We start from the raw sequence: 18,757 nt of genomic DNA, 5'->3' as shown, positions 1-18,757 counted from the left end.
CCGAGAGTTTAGTAGAACTTCTCTGCTCGCTTTCGCAAACAACTGAACGAGAGTTTTTTTCTTTTCTTCCGAAGCTGTTGGTTGAACCCCGCCGCCGACGCCGCATTCCTTTGTTGCTGCGCGAGTCGTCGTGGGGTGTCCGTTCCTGGGCTGCGGGTGACGCAGAGTTTATTCCTGCCGCTGGTGCTCCTCCTCCTCCTCCTTCCCTGCAGGTGTTGCTGGGTGCTTCTCTCTGCTGCTCCTGCCGCTGCCCCTTCTTCAACTTGTTGCCGCTACTGCCGCCGCACGCCGACGGCAGAATTTCTACCGCCACTGCCGGCCAACCACAACACCACCAACACCACCACGACCACCACCACCACCACGACCCGTCAGCGGCTCCTGTCGTGTCGACACGCTCCGAGCTGCCCGCCCGCCCGCCCGTCCGTCCCGTCTGCCACCAGTCTCCCGCGTTCGGCTTCGGAAACGACACCGCCGTGCTGTCTGTTCCACCACCGCTGAGTAAAATAAAGAGTGGGGGGGGGGTGGTGTTTGTGAGAGCAGAAGAATAGGAAGACGCGGAGACTTGCGCCTGCGTGCGTGCGTGCGCGTGTCCTCCTCCTCCACCACCACCACCCCCGTCCGTCCGTCCATCCGCTGCCGACGCCGCGATGCTCAAGTTCCTGCGCCGCACGTTCGGGCGGCGTTCGCGTCGCTCGCAGCCCGTGGTGGAGCGCGACTCGCAACGCGCGCAGGTGCACATCCCCGCCGCGGCGGGAGCCGGCCGCGCCACGCTCACCTGCCGCGTGGCGCTTCTCGACGGCGGCGACGTCAGCGTGGACCTGAGCGTGAGTGAAGGGCGGCGGCGGCGATGTCGCGGACGGGTGGGTGGTAGATGGAGAGGGTAACCGGGATGGATGATGGATGGGGGGGGGGGTGTTGGCAGGGAGGTCTTTCAAAGAAGAAGAAGAGGAGATATTTTTTTTGGGGGGGTGGGGTGCGGGGTGTTGTGTTTGTTTTTTGACCAAAATAGTTTGAGAGAGCCGCATCACACGCAGAGCTGTCTGTGCGCAAACACAGCACGCGTACAGCGGACGAGAAACGCATTTTTAAGTGAACAAAATAGATGATGGCATAAACTGCGTCTAATTAGTCCTCCCCCCCCCCCCCCCTTTAGTTATTCTTTAACAATACAGTTAGATTGTACATTCTGTGGTCACTAAGACATTTCAGAGTGACCCACTGCCTGCCATATTTATTCAATTATCTTTACGTTAAATTACGTTTAAGATTTAAGTAATGAAAAAAACTGCTGCCCGAAGGAGGGAGGGTAGGGGGCAGCCATAGAGCTGCGAGTGGAAGCCGAAGAGCCGCATGCTGACGACCCCTCATCTAGAGAGCCTCACCTCTTGTCAAAGCTCGCTCCCTCCCTCCCTTCATCCATTCCCCCACCCGTCTAGAGGTCGCTCGTGCGACCTCCCGTGGCGGCAACTGAACCAATGAGCACATTTCTTAATTCGTCCTCCACCTCCAGACTCTCCACTCAGAAGTATAAATTGATACGCCACGGTTCAGTCGACGAGCAGGTCGCGGGCGGTAGGGTAAAGAGTGGGTACGCCCACGTGTATGTATGTTGCCTTCTTTCGCACCGTACGTCGCCAACCGGAGGTGCCCGGGAAGGACATCTGTCCAGCGTGGAAGAGTAGGCCAAGTACGCTCTAAAGAGGATCTCCAGAGCTCCCTCTAGTGGAGGCCCTTTCACGAGCAGTGGTGCGAACAAGACATTGCAGGGCTGCGCCTTTAACTTTTCACCTTTTACCACATTCCATACCGGGTGTTTTGACTCGGCGAGGTGCTTTTCTCAACGGTGTTTTTTTTAGGTGACGTCTAAATATACAGTGTAATCTCGTATCGAGGGCTCATTTGAATGTTATTGACACCTTAGCCATCAATGGGCATCCAGAACCGGACCCAAACCATAGACACCTGTACCGGAACACGAACCCTAAGTTCACACACTGGGACCTGAGCTGAAACATTAACACCATAACCCTGCAAAGGAACCTAGTACGGGGGTAATAATAAAAAAAACGTAACATCCACATGGTCACCTTACCATATCCCCAACCACATGAGGGTACGATACTGGCACAAAAATCCAAACCCTCACGTTCACATCGAGATCCTGCAATGAATTCTAGAACCAAACCTGCACAATCACCTGTACCGAATGCGATACAAGGTGCACCTCGTATGTGTATACCATGTGAATCACTGCGGCATGTGGCAGTGTGTGGGTTATTGCATGTATGGTTGTTAATGCTTTGTAGTATATTCCGAGAGTGGTGGAGAGTTGCTTTCTAGCCTGCGTTGAGCAAGAGGCCTTTGAAAAGTTTACCTTGATCGGGGCCTCTTATGTGGACACGGCCTACAGGAATACCTGGTGGAGTATTGTGAACATCAGGAGAGAGACAAAGGCAGCACAATGTCTATAAATACTTGGCTCTTATATGGCTATAAAGGGGGGTACATATATGCCTTCATACGGTATACTATACAAAGATTACGTTTTACAGCCCAAGATGTAACAAATCATGATGTGATGGAATTATGATATGATGCCCTGAGACAGGAATGTCTTCTGGTCAAGAAGTAACTTTGGTAAATTTTGCTCACGGCAGTGGCGTTATTTCAAACCTCGTTATTAAAAGAGGCCACAGATGGAATGTAGCCAGTGACTCATTGTAATTTACGCCCTGCCGATAATTTAATGCTGTCGTATGGCAGGATTATGTGTATTAAAAGCTACATTTAAATATTGAGGTTCGTGAGCCATATATATAACGGCTTCTGGTGTGGTTTCCTGTAAAGTATCGCTGATGAAGGCCGCTTGTGTTGTGGCCGAAACGTCGTGAGAATATTATTGTGTTATTTTATTTTATCAATTTATTATTTTATTCTCATTCTACGTGACTTTACCGAAAGAACCAAAGAAGATATATGTTCTGCTCGCATGTTAACCACGTCTCTAACTTGTATCACATCGACCACCTTTGCCTTTCTCAGTGACCCCATACCCCACTTTGAGCCTTGGCTGTATTTCCTCACTCTGGCAGCCTATCAGTATCAGACAGGTGACAGATTTATAGGGCCCATTCATATACCAGTGAATAACGTCTTCCCAACTGCATATTTTCCCAACTCTGGTATGCAGAGACTGTGTCCGTGTTCATTTTGCATGTGGCTGCGTTGAGCTGCTGTCTGTCAATCGTTTCATTTGTTGGAGACACTTCTAATACGGCTACAGTATTGAAATGCGGTGCAGTGTAGTAGGTCTGAGCTCGAGCAAAAGAGAACTAGACTTCTCAGTAAACCTCGTCGGAAAACATCACTTGTTCAGAGTTATCCCAGCAGTGTCAGTTTGACCCAATGCTCATGTCTAATCATTTTAAAAAGTACACGTTATTTTAAATAGTACAATAAAGTTATTTCACTTATATATTATATTTAAAAGAATTAATTTTATTTTATTATTGAAAGCATCATGGAAGGCATGCTCATTAAAGTCATGCTGCAACAATTTCCGGCATGTCTGTGTGGTGAGGTGACATCGCCATCCAATTCTCTGCTGCTCTGTTAGCCCTGCACTTGATCACTTTTTGTCCATTATCCCACTCCTTCTAGGCGCAATCTCTTCTCTCCGCTAACTCCGTACCAAAGAGGAGCCGCCCCTGGTTACCCCTCGAGCCATATCTTAAGCAGGTTCTCGTCAGCCACGGTCTCTGTGACCGCTCCTGATCTCTTTATCTCTGCAAGAGAGCAGGCTTAACTGGCGGTACAGTACAGCACTGTAACGTTTTTGTAGGGGGTTTACTGCAACAAAACACTGCATCAGGCCACAACTAGTTTTAAAGTTCCTTGTCTGTGTTGTTTCAGCCTTTTAAACCTCGTGAGATTAACGATTCCAAAGTGTACGACAATGGGTTACGAACAGGCATTTCATCATTGCAGACAAGTGTTATAGATATTCCAATTCGTTTACTGGTTAATGGAATTATTATAAATAATTGTACACACAAGCCTTGGACATTTATTTAATAGTTGACTCAAATTAACCCCGCCTCTGCATGACAAATGGTTACACCAGAGTCCATCAGCAGGTTGCGTGTGGTCGGACAAGGTGTGGGTTCTACCACCCCTTCCAAGACCTCTAGCCGGTGTGGAAGAGTAGGCCAAAAATACTCTCTATAACTTTCTCTATTGGAGGCTCTTCTGTCGGCAGTGGCATGAGCAAGTAATTGCAGGGCTGTGCCTTAACCTTTTATTTACGTGCTATAAATTTAAATATTATCAACTACTACTTATATATATGATGAAACTACATGCACGATAAGTCACCACACTACCTTTACAATAGTGATTTTTTTTTGCTAAACGTTTAATGCGTTTTTTATCCTTTAGAATGTGCCCCTTGTGAATTGTAGGATCACACTGCACATGCATGATGGCTGTCGATATGGGTTAACCTTAGATCTTGAACTCATTGTTTCAGGTAATTCCACGAGGAATTCGTCAAAATGTTCTCGTCCTGTCCTCTTATCCATCATCCCTCTTTTCCCATCCTGGCCCCTCACCTCCCCACCCCCATACCTCCCACAACAGCCCCTCACAACTGATACGGTTATCATTGATTTGTTGTGCCGCTTAAATGGTGAACTAAATAATCTATGGATTTAATTGATTTTACTTTGTTACAGCTGACATTTGATTGGTAGCGTACTGTTTATTTTTCGTGCCTATTGAGCACACAGGCTGTGTGATGCTACTGATTAACGCGTGCACACAAACTGTGGGTACTTCATATTCTGTAAATACCCAAACGCACACAAGCATCGTACAAATATAACTAACGTCTGCTGTAAAGAAATGGGAATGGCATTATCAAAGGTGAGTAACAAGAAAATAATGGAGAACAAAGATTGGATAGCATAAGACCCAGAGGCACTGAAATAAAACTTTACCAGGTGCATGATTTGACCACGAGGCATCTAATGCACTAAGTAAAAAAGAACATTAACTTGAAATGTCACGAATGTTGGTTTTACGCAGTTGCAAAGCAGAGTGCCAAGATATATTAGAAATTATGCGCACGTGTGTGGCATGATAAATGAATATATTCCCAAGTAATGGGATTACTTCCCGAATACTAGATCTCCATGGCAAGTGGTGGCTGTACCACAACCTCCACCGTGCCCTTCCTGCCAAAACTCTACACACAAATTAAACAAAGGTTAATTGTGCATTTACGGAAATCAGCACTGTTAAATAAAACAAAACATTCCATAAAGGATTCCTTTTTTCACGTTTTTTAATGACTGAACGGGTGATGTCCCTTCAAGCCCGACTGAGCTCAGTTGTGAGCCATCCTCAATTTGTGGTTTTATGTGAATATTAGCTTAACATCTCCAAAGGGCATGTGGGCTGTTGCTTTTACAATGCATATCCTCGATGGATCAGCGAGTCGAGACGGGTGTGCATTCTCGATCTCGTCCTTAATAGGATTTGCCTGTGGAGGATCTTTTCTCAGTGTGTCGAGATGTATGCCTCAACCCAACGACACCTCGTGGCGCGCACAGTGGAGTCCGATCCACAGGCCCATCCCCTTAGCGTGTGCGTTTTCTGTCCAGCAGTATTTGTCTATGACTACACCTGTTGTTGATGCAGTACATGTGAATGTCAATCCACTGCTGGATGAGGGCCTCATCGTTGTGGCGCTTGTTTGACCTTTCTTCACCAGGCTGGTCAGTGTAAGCTGGCCAAAGTGGGGAGCATAGATGCATGAGAATAGTGCAGCACAAGCATGTGTTTTTTTTCTGTACTGCCCACAACTTAGCCCGAAGCAGCCTATGACACATATTTTATATGTACGTGGTGTTCACTCATCCAAGTACTTTCCATAATTTGACATCTGACGAGATCGGGCACCTTCCTAGTGATATTTCGTCGGAAAATTGGATATACGTGCTTTACATATTATCAAAGCATTCATATATTCATTCCTATACACACTGTACATATGTACAAACATAAAACGAAATATCCATAATTTTGCAATGCTGTATTTATACTTATACAGTATTTTGCATTTCATTTTACCTCAGAAGGATATTTAAGTACATTTATTTCAGTATTTAGACACCGGGAACTAATTAAGAGTCAACACATTCTGCATGTCTTCAATGAGTCACTGGATATAACAACACACTTTGATTAGCACCCATTCTTAACCATACATGTTTATATTCTACAAAGCAATGTGAGCATTCTGGTTGATCCAGCTGTAGTTACCTATCAGGGAATCAGAGAACTCTGCAATGTGCTTTGTTGTGCAATTCTAATCTTCTGGCTAGTTCAGGCAAGTTTTGTGCGAATGAAGCTGTAATGAAGGAATTCATACCGTTTGGCAAACGTGACAGATCTGGAACGTTTACAGTAATATTCATGGTTCATTTGCTGGGTTATGCAAAAAATAATACACCTTTTTGTTATTGTGTATTGTAGATAAATGTATATAAAATGGCAATTCATTATAGCAGCGGTTTTTATTAAGCCACTGAGCAATGCTTTGCATTTATGTTGTTGTTTACCTGGAAGGCCTCCAAAGCTGTCAACTTAAGGTTCAGCTAAATTTAGATTTAAAGCTTTCGTGACTGCAGTAATTCATATTCTTAGCTCTTTCGGTAAAGTCACGTTGAAGGGAAACAATAAAATAATAAAATATACATAAAACAATAAAAATTATCACGACGTTTCGACCATAACACAAACGGTCGTCATCAGGTGTGTCGGTTTTCTCATACGTTTGTGTTATGGTCGAAACGTCGTGAGAATTTTAATTGTATATATATTTTATTACTTTATTGTTTCCCTTCAACGTGACTTTACCGAAAGAGCTAAGAATTTAAGGTTCAGCTGTTGAATGAGGCCATGGCCAAAGCGAGTAATCCAGGCCCTTGGAAGCATATGGGTTGAACCATTGGAAATGACTGTTCAGTTGGCAGGCATGATGACTGTGTTGCCCATCGTAATTGGGTTTTGATTGTCAACGATAAAGGCGTTGGCTGAGGGCATCTAGGTCTTTTAATGTGTTCTCAACATGTGGGTGTCAATGAAGTGGTGCCACACACACAATGAGGCCATTTGCTGTGAATGCTTGTTTATTAGGATGTTGTGGACCAGTGCACCAACCAACCAAGTTGGAAATAAAGCAGCCCTTTGTGAGACCTCAAAACCCAAGTAGCCTTTGGCCCGAATTCCTGACGTAATTGTTTATTGTTCAATGCACGCACCGCTGAACACTGTTGGATTGAACAGGAATGACCGGCTTAAGCAGGTTGCAGGGCGTCCTTATTCCAACCTTTTGAAGGGGAGTTGGTGCTTTTCAAAAACTCGATCCATGCTTATACGTAAATTCGTGGCTGTCGTGAATTCACATACAGTGACCATTCAATAACACCCGTTTATGATTCTTCAAAACACGTATTTGCATAGCGGTGAACGTATCGACCACCCGTGGCTACGGAGGTCACGTGAACTCAATACTGCACAAAAAAAGTAACATATTAATCAAAATGGGGAAAAACATTGATTGTTACAGAGGTGATTAGAGGGGTGCATTGTGAGAGCTTCGGAATCGATGTTACTGCAATTGATGCATCGCGATGGTTAGAAATGCTTGAGTGGGAGTTTGAGCTCTCATCACCGACTTACACAAAGAGTGGCTACGATGCCATTTCCAGCACCCTTAGATTAGCACGGTTGGCTACGTTACGGCGTGAAAGAAGTTAAACATATACATTTCACACACATACATACATTATGACCACTTGCATTTTTCGGTTACGACTAAAGTGGCATCGCCTTTATTTCACGCATGGCGTGTAAACAACTCATTCATTTGCTGGAAATATCTTCGCATGTAGTGGCTCGCAGAACTTGGCCAATTGTTGTGCGTCCGGCTCATTGCCTGGCTGATTTCCGTCTCGTCTGTGGTTCCCGAGCAATTTTGAGACGCAAGTCGCGTGGACAACCTTGTGTAACGCTAAGCATTACAGTATGAAACATTTCAGCAAGCATTAACGTGAACTTGCTTTTGGCCACGTCGTCGTTTTGCCACCTTGATGCTCGCTGCAACTTTCTGCAGTTGTGTACCGTCGAGAGTGAAGTAATTGTCCACGTGAAGGGACGCGTGCTGGCTCATTCATTAACAACGACTCTATTCCTCAACCTCTTGCTCCAGATGTTGTGTGCTCGCAAGCGCTGGTCGTCGTGCCTGGAGGCCCTGGCCTCATTGTGCACACACAAGACGTGTAATAAATAACCCCCCCCCCCCCCACCATTGTTAACAATTGAGTGCATTTGCGTAACAGTCGGGTTATGTGCATAATGCTCCTCTTTCATTAGTAATTGTCCTTTGTGTATGGATATGTTTTAGTCGAATGGAAGTTACGAGCGTAAGTTTATGCGCGTGTTATTTCATGGGGGTTGAATATATATACTGTACGTAAACTGATTAGAAATTGGTTGTTAACGTATATGTGCCAAACTTGGAAGGTATGCAGAGTTGAGCCTGGTTGGGTTGTGAGGTGGACAGATGATGGATTCACTCTTCAACACACCGGTGGGCTAAAGTAGTGAACTATTGGTCTTTTGTCAACGAGACACTTTTTTTTGCTGATTGGCCGTGTCGGGTGGTGGAGGGTTACGACACATTTATAAATAACGCGATCTAACCCAAAAACCATTATTATGAATAATATTGGTCGCGAAAGCCTACGTGTTAAGATGATGGCAGTGTACCATTATATATTATTAAATATATCTGTGCGGGGCTTTGAATGTTTTCTGCTCACACGTGCATGGATTTTTCTTCACGCTCTTTCGTAAGTTGGCCAAACATCCCAATGCAGGGCCCTGATAAAATAAAATTGTCTTCACATTCCGTCAGACTTTCCTGGGTTAATGAAGGCCATTGTTATTAGTAGGAGGGCAGCTGACAGACAAGTGCCTGACGTAATAAGTAAAACATCATCCTGCACTCTTTAGGATGCTTAGGATGCTTACCAAGCATTGCAGGACCCTTGCCTTTAGTAAGTGTGCCGTTGAAGGATAATACGGATACAAAAGTTCCTTTTGCACTCCCAATCAGTATGCATAATTGTGTATATCGTAAGTAGAAACATGAATGTGTGTTCTCAGAAAGCACTTGAACGTGTGAAGTTTTCTTCGCTACGTGTCGTGTGTTAAAACCGTGTAATCATACCTTGCAAACCGGCTGCAAAATTAAAGCAGTCAACCTTTCTCAGGAGTGCATTATAGTGTTCAATAATGCAAATAGAATTAGGTCAGATAAAAAAATGATGGTAATGTTGTACGGTAATTCATTATCGTCAGTTGCAGCCGTCATCAATCCACTGCTGGATGAAGGTCCCGCCCCCCAATCTCTTGCCATCTATTAGTGCATTCTATCCAGCTCCTGTATATGCGCTGATTTAATTTCACTTCCTACATCAGTCTCAACCACTGGCCATTCCTCTGCTCGCGACGTCTTCTGCCCAAGCTCATTTGCTTTTTGCGAACAGTCAACATGACGTCTCTAACTTGCGCATGTTCGTCTAATCCCTGCGTTTCTCTTTTGTTCTCTCTCTCAGCGTGACTCTAAATAGATCACTTTGTATCCTTTCAGTACCTTTCAGATTTAGTTCCATCTTCTTTGTCAATGTCCATGATTATAATCCATATTTCAACGCAGGTAATTTCCAAATCTCGTATTGCGGCACAAGTGTATGTTTCCTGTCATTATTATGGTATTGAAATGATCCTCTGATGCAGAGTAATTATGCTGTAGCGTGGAATTATTATGGTAACGAAATTGTAAGGACGGAACAAATTCCACAATACAGGTAGTAAATGTGTAAAATGTTAAATGTTAAAATGCTTTTATTTTTAGCATCGAATTTTTAGCGACTCTTAGAGAGTATATGTATGTAGTGTTTATGTTTTACACTGTATTAGAATGATAACTAGATTGTTTAGAGGCCTTAGTCGACTCACTGCTGGAAGGTTTGTTTTCAAGTATCATCCTCATGGAAAAACTTAACTTCTTATTTTAGCACGTGATTCAGTGCATGTATCATGAACTAAGGAATGGATATTGATTTGAGCATTCAATGCATCGTTCCACATCTAGTTTTTAGCACATTACACTATGCCAGTGTATATTGCCCGCCCCTACAGGCATATTGGTCTTCACAAGGGAGGCTCAGCACCATTAAAGAAGCTTGCTCTTTTATCCATTGTGCATGGAGACACTTTGACTTTATTAGCGCATGGCATACTAATTCATCACTGTCTGACAATTCTGATGAAGGACTCTGCAGGTAATTGCCACCCCATATAATCCCCTGATGCAACACTCCATCTAGCTCGAGCTGGTCGTTTCATTTCTACCATGGTGAATGTCCTCAAGCGTGTTCCCTCCTTTGGCTGTCAGGTCATGGTTGATAATGATGAATATCAAAACTCTTGATAATCATTTATAGAGATAATGCATTGATTATGTGTGTGTGTGTGCGCAACATTATGTTCAGAAAAAGGCAAAGGGTCAAGAGTTGTTCGACCAGATCATGTACCACCTGGATGTGGAAGAGACCGACTACTTTGGCCTGCAGTTCATGGACTCAGCACAAGTGCCGGTGAGTGACCTGGGACAGATTAGACAAGCTCCTTCCTTTCACATCCTGCATTCACTAACTTTATTTAGTACCAAGTGAGAGCCCATTGAGACCTGCATTTCTTTCCAACTGCACAACCAAGAAGCCACTCCAGGGCCGTGCCAATCCAGCCCGGTGCGGGAGGAGCCAAGTCGCGATTTCCTTACAGTTCATAGCATATGTCCTGACAGTGTTGTGCCGACTTATGTCACATGCGATGAACACGTCGTGAACTACACCCCAGCCCTGCTTGATCCCAAGCCAGATGCAGATGTCTTCGAGTGAGGCCAGCGTATCACGGTTTGGTTCCTGCCCGGCTAGGCAGATGGCCAGTGGAACAACCACCGCGTGCTGTGTGAACCCTACCACTGGCGCAACTCGGTGTGCCAGTGGTAGAGGGGTATTTGTCTCTCTTTTTCACGTAAGATTTGAATTTCAAGTGCTTTACGTCGTACAAATAAAATGTAGTGTACAGTATACATGCCCCTGGTAAATACAATCAAATACACCCTTGTTCAATCACCCCCTGCTTGGTCTTACAAGCTTCCGGTGCAGTCAAGTATGCCTCCTGGTGTTTTTAATTAGTGAAGGTAAGTGGTTGAAATTAATTGCTATTTTTCCAATTCTGTTGGCCAATCTAAGTGCTTTTCAGAATCCATATTATTTTTTGAAGAAAAAGTTTCGTAAAAAAGCATTTTTTTATTTTACGAAAAAAAATCCACACTTTGATATACCTTAAACGCCAACAATAATGATACCACTTTATTAAAGCATTTGCCAAATGTTTACTAAAGTATGTGTAAGCCCAGAGTTTCAGGCTGCTCTAATGAATTTGGACAGTCCGTGGGTGAGTGTTCCAATGCGGGCGAGTGCTCAAAAGGGTTACGAGTGGGAGTAACGGACGGGTTGGACTGCCCAGAAAGAAAGGCAAAGATATGAAAGGCGTTGCGCGTGGGAGTGTCGGATGTGGACAGGAGAGAGGGAGCGCGAAGCGCGAAGGGAAACAGAGCAGAGGTTTGAAAGCTTGCAGGAATGCTTGGAATGTGTACAGTGCATAGGGCACATTTGGATCAATATGCAGTTGAAGTCTACAATCTGTTCCCAGCACACGCAACGTTTGTATCATGTAAACATGCAAAGGACACACGAGGCTACATTATAACGCACGTTTGGTTTAATCGCGACCTTGCTCTGTAACTGATCTGGAAGCATTTATAACCAAATGTGCTCATGCAGCAATGGGCACTGCAAATGTATTGTTTTACATGTATTTTTATTTATTAAACTCTATTATTCATAAGTTAGTTGGGTTGCAGCCGCTGAGGCTTCCATGCCAGAATAAAATGATCACAGGTGGTGGTGTAGAGGCAACAGTTGGTGGTTCGCACAAATGTTGTGAAACTGCCTTCCCGTTGGTGTCGAGGTGTCATACCCTGGTCTGCCAGGAGAAGTCAGTACAGCAAGAGGACTAATTGTCATCTGATTCCATCTGTACGGGGGATCGAGTTTTGACCTGTCGCAAGCATCTGGGTGCTCCGGTTTACTCCCACTTCTTTCAACACTCAGTAATTGGCTGAAAATGTCTTTAAAAAATAAAAGCCCAATGCAAGCTGCTCCTGAAAAAGAGTCCCACGACTCAGTGTGTGGTTTCCCGGATAAGTAGGTAGAGAGAGTCTCGCATGCATGCCTTCCTTCACTTCAGAGCCCTGACAGCAGATCTCGTGTGTAGCTGCCAGCAGGATTTACTGTAGCAATTCTCGAGGTCAGTGTGAAATGTTTTACATGTGTGAGGCGTGTAACAATTCCTGGTGCGCTCCAGACTAAAACAACTATTTCACGTGTGTGTGTGTTAAAATAAAGACAAGCTGACATGTTTTTTTTATAGACGTAACTTTACACATATTACACTTGTTATTACCTGAAAAGTCCGTGTTCAAATGTAACTCACAAAATGACCTTTTAACCTTGTGATATAGCGGTGCCATCACTGATTCAGGACTGACCACAGACATGAACACCATTCCATTTGTTTTGTATTATCGCATAAACGTTACATTGTTCCGTTTGTCGACCTATCGATCTTCAAGATCAACATTAACCAGCAGCATTTGTTTAAACACTCAGTGCCTAGTTCGCAGAGAATTTAGTTTCATGCATTTGTTTTATTCTGATCATCGGTAGCAATTCCGCAAAAGCAATTGCTCAGGCTTAATGTTGCAATTGTTGGCCACATTCACTGGGTGGTATAAGTGAAGCTCGTTAATCTCTCAATGCTTATTTGCACACTTTTCCAGCTTTTGTTGCATTAGCTTTGTTAATGTCCACGTTTTTGATTCATTATTTCATAGCAGTAAGGCGCACTAATTAAAAAAAATATTAAGTGTGTTCTTTTTACTCATTGGAAAGAAATACTTAAATAAATAGACAAACTAGCAGGTTCGAGTGCTTTTGGAAAACTTAACTTAATAATGGAAGGGAAACAAAATAATAAAAAATGTTATTTCTCTTCTACGTGACTTTACCGAAAGAACCAAGAATATGAATCCCTGCAGTCACGAAAGCTTTAAATCAAAATTTAATAATGGAAAGCAAATTAAATTAGATTTCACCAAAATAAGTAGTTTGGTTAAAAATACATTCATTTTAAAGGTTGTATCACTTGCTGTTCTTGCAGGTGATTGTCTTTTTCAATTTGCCATGACCTTGGCAGCATACAATCACTGCCGACGACACCCAACTCTTCCCCTGCTTTTACCCCTGACCTTTCCTCTCGTATCGCCTCCTGCCTGGCTGCTATCCATTATTGGATGGTGTCTCACTTTTTCTCTATCAATCCTTAGAAAACGTCAATACATTTTTTTCCGGCCTCGCACTCTACTCTACCCATTCCCACCATCTCCTTCCCTCATTTCTTTCTCCTGTTTCATGTGCCCTCAACCTTGGTGTCACCTTTGACTTTTCCTACAATTTTTCCACCTACTCGCAGCTGCCACTTTCATTTATTAGGAAAATATGCCCTCTCATTTCACTTTCTGGCACCAAACTCTTAGTTCATGCTCTGATCTTTACCCACCTGGACTACTGCAATTATCTTTTTCTTGGTCTCCCTGCCTCTGCCCTCACTTCCCTCCAACAAATAAAAAAAAGCTTCTGTACAGTTATTTTAAATTTCCCGTTAAATTTTCAAATTTGTACCTCTCTTCTACGACTTGACTGGCTTCCCATTTGCGACCGTTGTCTTTTAAAATACCTGACACTAGTTTTTAAATCTCTGCATGGCCTTGCCCCAACTTATTTTGCCTCTCTCATCTCCTATGTCCCCTCTAATCCTCTTCATCCCCTATCTTTGTCTCTCTTGCCCTCCTTATCTATGTACCCAATCCCATTTTCGGTCCTTCTCCCTCCTTGCAACCTTCCACTGGAATAAACTTCTCCTGTACAGATAGCAGTCCCCCTCCTTAACATCCTTCCGTTCCTTTCTTAAAGATCACCTCTTCTCTATCGCCCATTATTTTTCTCATCTGGCCCTTCGCCCCTCCACTCGTTCCCGTCCCTTCCCAACTATTTCCTGACCTCAATTGCGGTCACTCATTTCTCAATCCTTGCGCACCCCTGTCATCTAAATCATTATATTTTGTCATAATTTATTTTACTATGTCAAGCGCCTTGAGTGAAGGCACTCCATAAATATCAAATACGGTAAGATATACAGAACATGGTGCTTGTGAACTTGATTAAATGCTGAATTAGTAACAAACGCTTTTAGCATTTTTACACACATTGGTTTCTATTTTAACATATCTAATGAGTGCATCCTTTACCAAAACGTGTACAGAAGTTTGCAGCTCCATCCTTATCCCAATATATAATTCACAAGTGTCCATCCGTCACATACTGTATCTCGCAAATGGTTACGTCGGAGTTGTTGTGGGCAGTTGAGTTGACCATACTTCATGGAGCTGGTCAGTGTTGGTTGGTGATGGTGAGGTGCAGAAATATGGTAGCCTACAAGTTGAGTAAAAGAATGCATTTTGCAGGAATGCCCTCTGCTGCCCACTGCATAGCCCCGTGCTGCCCACCACATTCCAACAATAATACGGGTGGAACAAGTGAGTCCATATGAGAGGTTAACATACTTAAACGGATAGAATGATACAGCTGAAGTGGCATACAATTGAAAGAGTTCTCAACACTGAACTCATTGACCACACACTTTGCCTTGAGCACTTCATCCATCATAGTTCTAACTCCTAACCAGTGTTCACGTCATTACACCGCAACAGTTCACTGGAAATATTCACATTCACCACGTGTCTCTCTTGCCCACAGCATTGGCTGGATAACACAAAGAGTATAAAGAAACAAGTGAAAAGTAAGTTTGTGGATTTGGATGTAAATCACTGTCTCTCTTGCATTGTTAACTTAACAGTTTACGCTTGAGCGGCATATCTTGTTAATCTGTTTCTTTTTTTACATTTTTTTTATCCGATGATGAGATTATTTAGTAATGTTGATGGAGAGTTTAGTTATCAATGCTGCCTTGTTATGGCTTCAGTATGTTGATTGATTTTCTTAGCTGTACATAGTCGGGCTCGAAGTGATGTTGCATTCACTAAAACGCCTCTGTCATTGTGCCTCTGGTGGCAGTCGGCCCTCCCTACTGCTTCCATCTGCGTGTCAAGTTTTACTCATCAGAGCCAAACAACCTGCGGGAGGAACTCACCAGGTGACTGGGGCAGGGAGGAATGAAGTGTTAGGGTGGGAGGATGTGGGGGAGGGGATGACTTAAGTGGAAGTGAAAGGTGGAACAGTTGTGGTTACGAAACAATGAAAACATTAAGGAAATGTTCTTATACAACAAAAAAAACAGTCATGGAAAATATTACACAGCTTAGAGAAAATGTTTTATTCTGTAAAATGTATATATATGAACTTCTTTCGCACCATACATAGCCAATCGTGCTGATCGGAGGTGCGAATTACAAGGAAAATAGAACGGCTGGCTTGAATTTCACTTGGCTTTTTTACTTTATCTTCCAGATATCTGTTTGTCCTGCAGCTGAAACAGGACATTCTCAGTGGCAAGTATGTATTCCTTGCAGACGAGCACAGCTGCATTGTCATGCAGAGCTGAGGGTTCCCCCCATGCTGGATCTGATGTCAGGTGACTCACCTGGTGTTCCCGTTCTGTCCCCCGGCCAGGTTAGAGTGCCCCTTCGACATCGCCGTGCAGCTCGCTGGCATTTCTCTCCAGGGTGAGCGTTGCATCAGTTCAATTAATGTTGATTCATTGGTACTACTGCGTAAGGTTTTCACGATTGCGCTGTATAGCTCTCCGATTTTTTTTTTCGGTTGTGCTGTGCGTTATTGGGCAAGTTGTCCAACGTGTTGCTCCACGTGAAGGGAGCTTATTCAGGAACTGAAGAAAATGAATAAGTGCCCAGTACGTGGAGTGAACCTCAGACGCTCAGTACAACCTGAAGACACATCGGAGAGCTATTGATAATTGTTAACGTTGTTTTCTTTTATTTTTGGTGTGAAGCAGTTACATGTTCTTACGAATTTAAAACATCTCTGCAGCTCAATAATATTGGTCACATTTTCTTAAATTTTTGGGGAATCTGTTGGAGGAATGGAAAAGCACTAATTATAATTAAATGTCGCATTTTCTCTCCAGCAAACATGACTCAATTGATTAATGAAACGATGTGGGCTATAATTACAATTTTACATGAATAGGTCAAAGCCAAAGCTGTGGCCGTTTCTTTGCCATGCATTCTCAAAACACAGTTTGGGTTCTGGGTCATTGTGCGAGGAATGAATTGGTGTCCCTTTCTCTACGTGTGTTCTTTTGTCCTCTGGTCCCTGAGGAGGAACACAACTGTGGCAGTTGCACTCCCTTCGCTTTTGTCTCTGCATTCTTCACACTGCCCTTTCAGACTTGCGTATGTGTTTATTGGTGATTTAATTTAGTTGTTTAAAGAATATCGCTTACAGCGTTATAATGAGACTATGCATGCACGTTTTATGCAATGTGTTAATGGTTCACGTTTGTAGCATGTACCGTGCTTTTGTCAATCCACTTCTGGTTGAGGGCCTGCCCATGCCATCCAGGTCATGAGTGGTTATTGGCCATACTTCACAATGGTCAGTGTGAGATAGTGGATATGGGGAACATAGATATGGAAGCATGGAAATGCAGTGTAACAATGGATGTTATTGCATTGCCACCACATAGCCGCAAAAGCTTTGTTTGTTCATGGTCGTCACCAATCCAAGGACAATATCCAGGCTCAAACTCTGCTTCCGTGACCTGATGAGTTCACACGTATTCCAGGTGATTTGGTCGTCGAGGTTTTTGTGCAATATATTAACTTTAATATTTTGAAGATGTTTTCTTTTCAAACCACCAGGATGGTAATAACACATTTCTATTTAATTTATTGAATTAAACAAAAATCAGAGCATTTCAATACAAATGTGTTAATTGAATAACAAAGGATAATGTCAACGTGGGACTGTGTTCATCATGGAGATTTCAGAGTGGAGAGACTCCCCTCCCCTCTCTGTTAGTTTATATCCTGCCCTGGTCAGGTTCTGTAAGAGGATAATATGTGAAATTCTGCTCTGCATACGCCTCGTTATACCTCTGCCATTGTCATTGGAAAATATGACTGAAAAGAATATTCAGCATTTCTGAAGTCCATCACCTACTGCATTGCCTGGAGTATTTTCCACGCAGACAAACGAAGGCAACGCGTTGCCCAGACTGTGCCTAGAACGCCGCACTTCTTCCTCTGTGACTCATCAGTGTGGCACAGCTCTGTCGACAAGTCACAAAAACCCTCGCCCCCCCCCCCCATTTTATTATTTGTTCTTCCTTTCCTTTCTCACAACTTATTTTTGAAAGCAGCGGTTTCTTCCTTGGGGCTGCTTTACAGCATTCACTGTTGCAGGCATTGTAGAATACACTTTGATGGAATAATTCATGATAAAGAAGAAGAAGAAATATAAATCCGTGTTTTGTGCCACAGGGATTTAACATGCGAGTTCACGTTCTGTTGGGTTATTAAAATGGGCAGCTGGTGCCGATGATACGAATATTTTCTTAAATGTTTCTTTTCGGAATAATGATTACATTTAGAATATGAATTCCTGCAGTCACGGAAGCATTAAGTCAAGATTATCAAATTTCTTCTGCAAGAAATTAATTTAGATGTGCGTCTGTGACTGTGCACATTTGTGTACATTATAGAGGGAATTAAAATGTGAATAGAAATGTTCTTGTGAAATTATTGTGTACGATTTAGTGATCATGAAGTGTGGCCTCCGATGCAATGTAATTCCATCAAACAGCATTGCGCGCACTGTGTTCCACCTGAAGTGGTGACAATAATGCAGCTTGAGCTGCGATTGCATCACCGTCTGTTTGGTGTTGGTGGGCGCATGCATGTGTGGACCAGCTGAGATTGGCGACTGTGACCCCGAGGAACATACGGCAGCTCTAGTGTCAGAGTTCCGCTTCGTGCCAGGCCAGACCGAGGACATGGAGATGGCTGTCTTTGATACGTGGAAAAGTTGCAGGTAAGTCAGACCCAGGGCAAGTGAATTTATACGTAGTGTGGCAACCTGGGTCATCGTTTCCACTTCCGTATTGCCACCACAATGCGAGGATGGGTTTTATTCAGAGGAATTGAGCCTTCTCTTTCTCTACCTACATTCAGACATCAGTATCTCTGGGGAAAAGAATATGAGAATGACTGCATTCATATAATTGAATTGGGCATAAACATCAATAAATGATGGGGAATAGTACATTGTAATTACAAATTACAGGAATAATCTAATGTAGATAGTAGATAAACAATAGACAAATTAGATACAAATTACAAATTATTTTGATTTATGTAATTTAAATTCCAATGACGTGTTGTTAAAATATATATGTAAAATACATGTAATTTAGATGCTGTCCATCTCTGCAGATGTAAGATGATGTATATGCT

General features: G+C 43.2%; 1 protein-coding gene across 5 annotated transcripts in view; it reads left to right on the top strand.

Annotated features, from left to right (window-relative positions):
- The first annotated feature begins 496 nt into the window (after nucleotides 1-496).
- The window catches only part of LOC116938703 (band 4.1-like protein 5), a 45,051-nt gene continuing 26,790 nt past the window's right edge, over nucleotides 497-18,757 (top strand). For 4 of the 5 annotated variants that reach the window (XM_076056827.1, XM_076056820.1, XM_032946195.2 and 1 more), the window contains exons 1-7: nucleotides 497-827; nucleotides 10,629-10,733; nucleotides 15,081-15,123; nucleotides 15,399-15,477; nucleotides 15,792-15,836; nucleotides 15,954-16,006; nucleotides 18,215-18,335. In XM_076056827.1, coding sequence (XP_075912942.1) covers nucleotides 651-827; nucleotides 10,629-10,733; nucleotides 15,081-15,123; nucleotides 15,399-15,477; nucleotides 15,792-15,836; nucleotides 15,954-16,006; nucleotides 18,215-18,335 — 623 coding nt within the window. In that variant the 5' untranslated portion in view covers nucleotides 497-650. Of the gene's footprint in view, nucleotides 828-9,548; nucleotides 9,791-10,628; nucleotides 10,734-15,080; nucleotides 15,124-15,398; nucleotides 15,478-15,791; nucleotides 15,837-15,953; nucleotides 16,007-18,214; nucleotides 18,336-18,757 lie in introns of those variants that run through there. The other variant, XM_076056836.1, reaches the window with a different exon arrangement.

The sequence above is a fragment of the Petromyzon marinus genome, chromosome 4 (genome assembly GCF_048934315.1).
Source record: "Petromyzon marinus isolate PM22_M1 ecotype Great Lakes invasive population chromosome 4, UKy_Petmar_22M1.pri1.0, whole genome shotgun sequence".
NCBI lineage: Eukaryota > Metazoa > Chordata > Hyperoartia > Petromyzontiformes > Petromyzontidae > Petromyzon > Petromyzon marinus.
The sequence above is the reverse complement of the archived record's forward strand: the minus strand, read 5'-3'. Positions and strand labels throughout refer to the sequence as shown.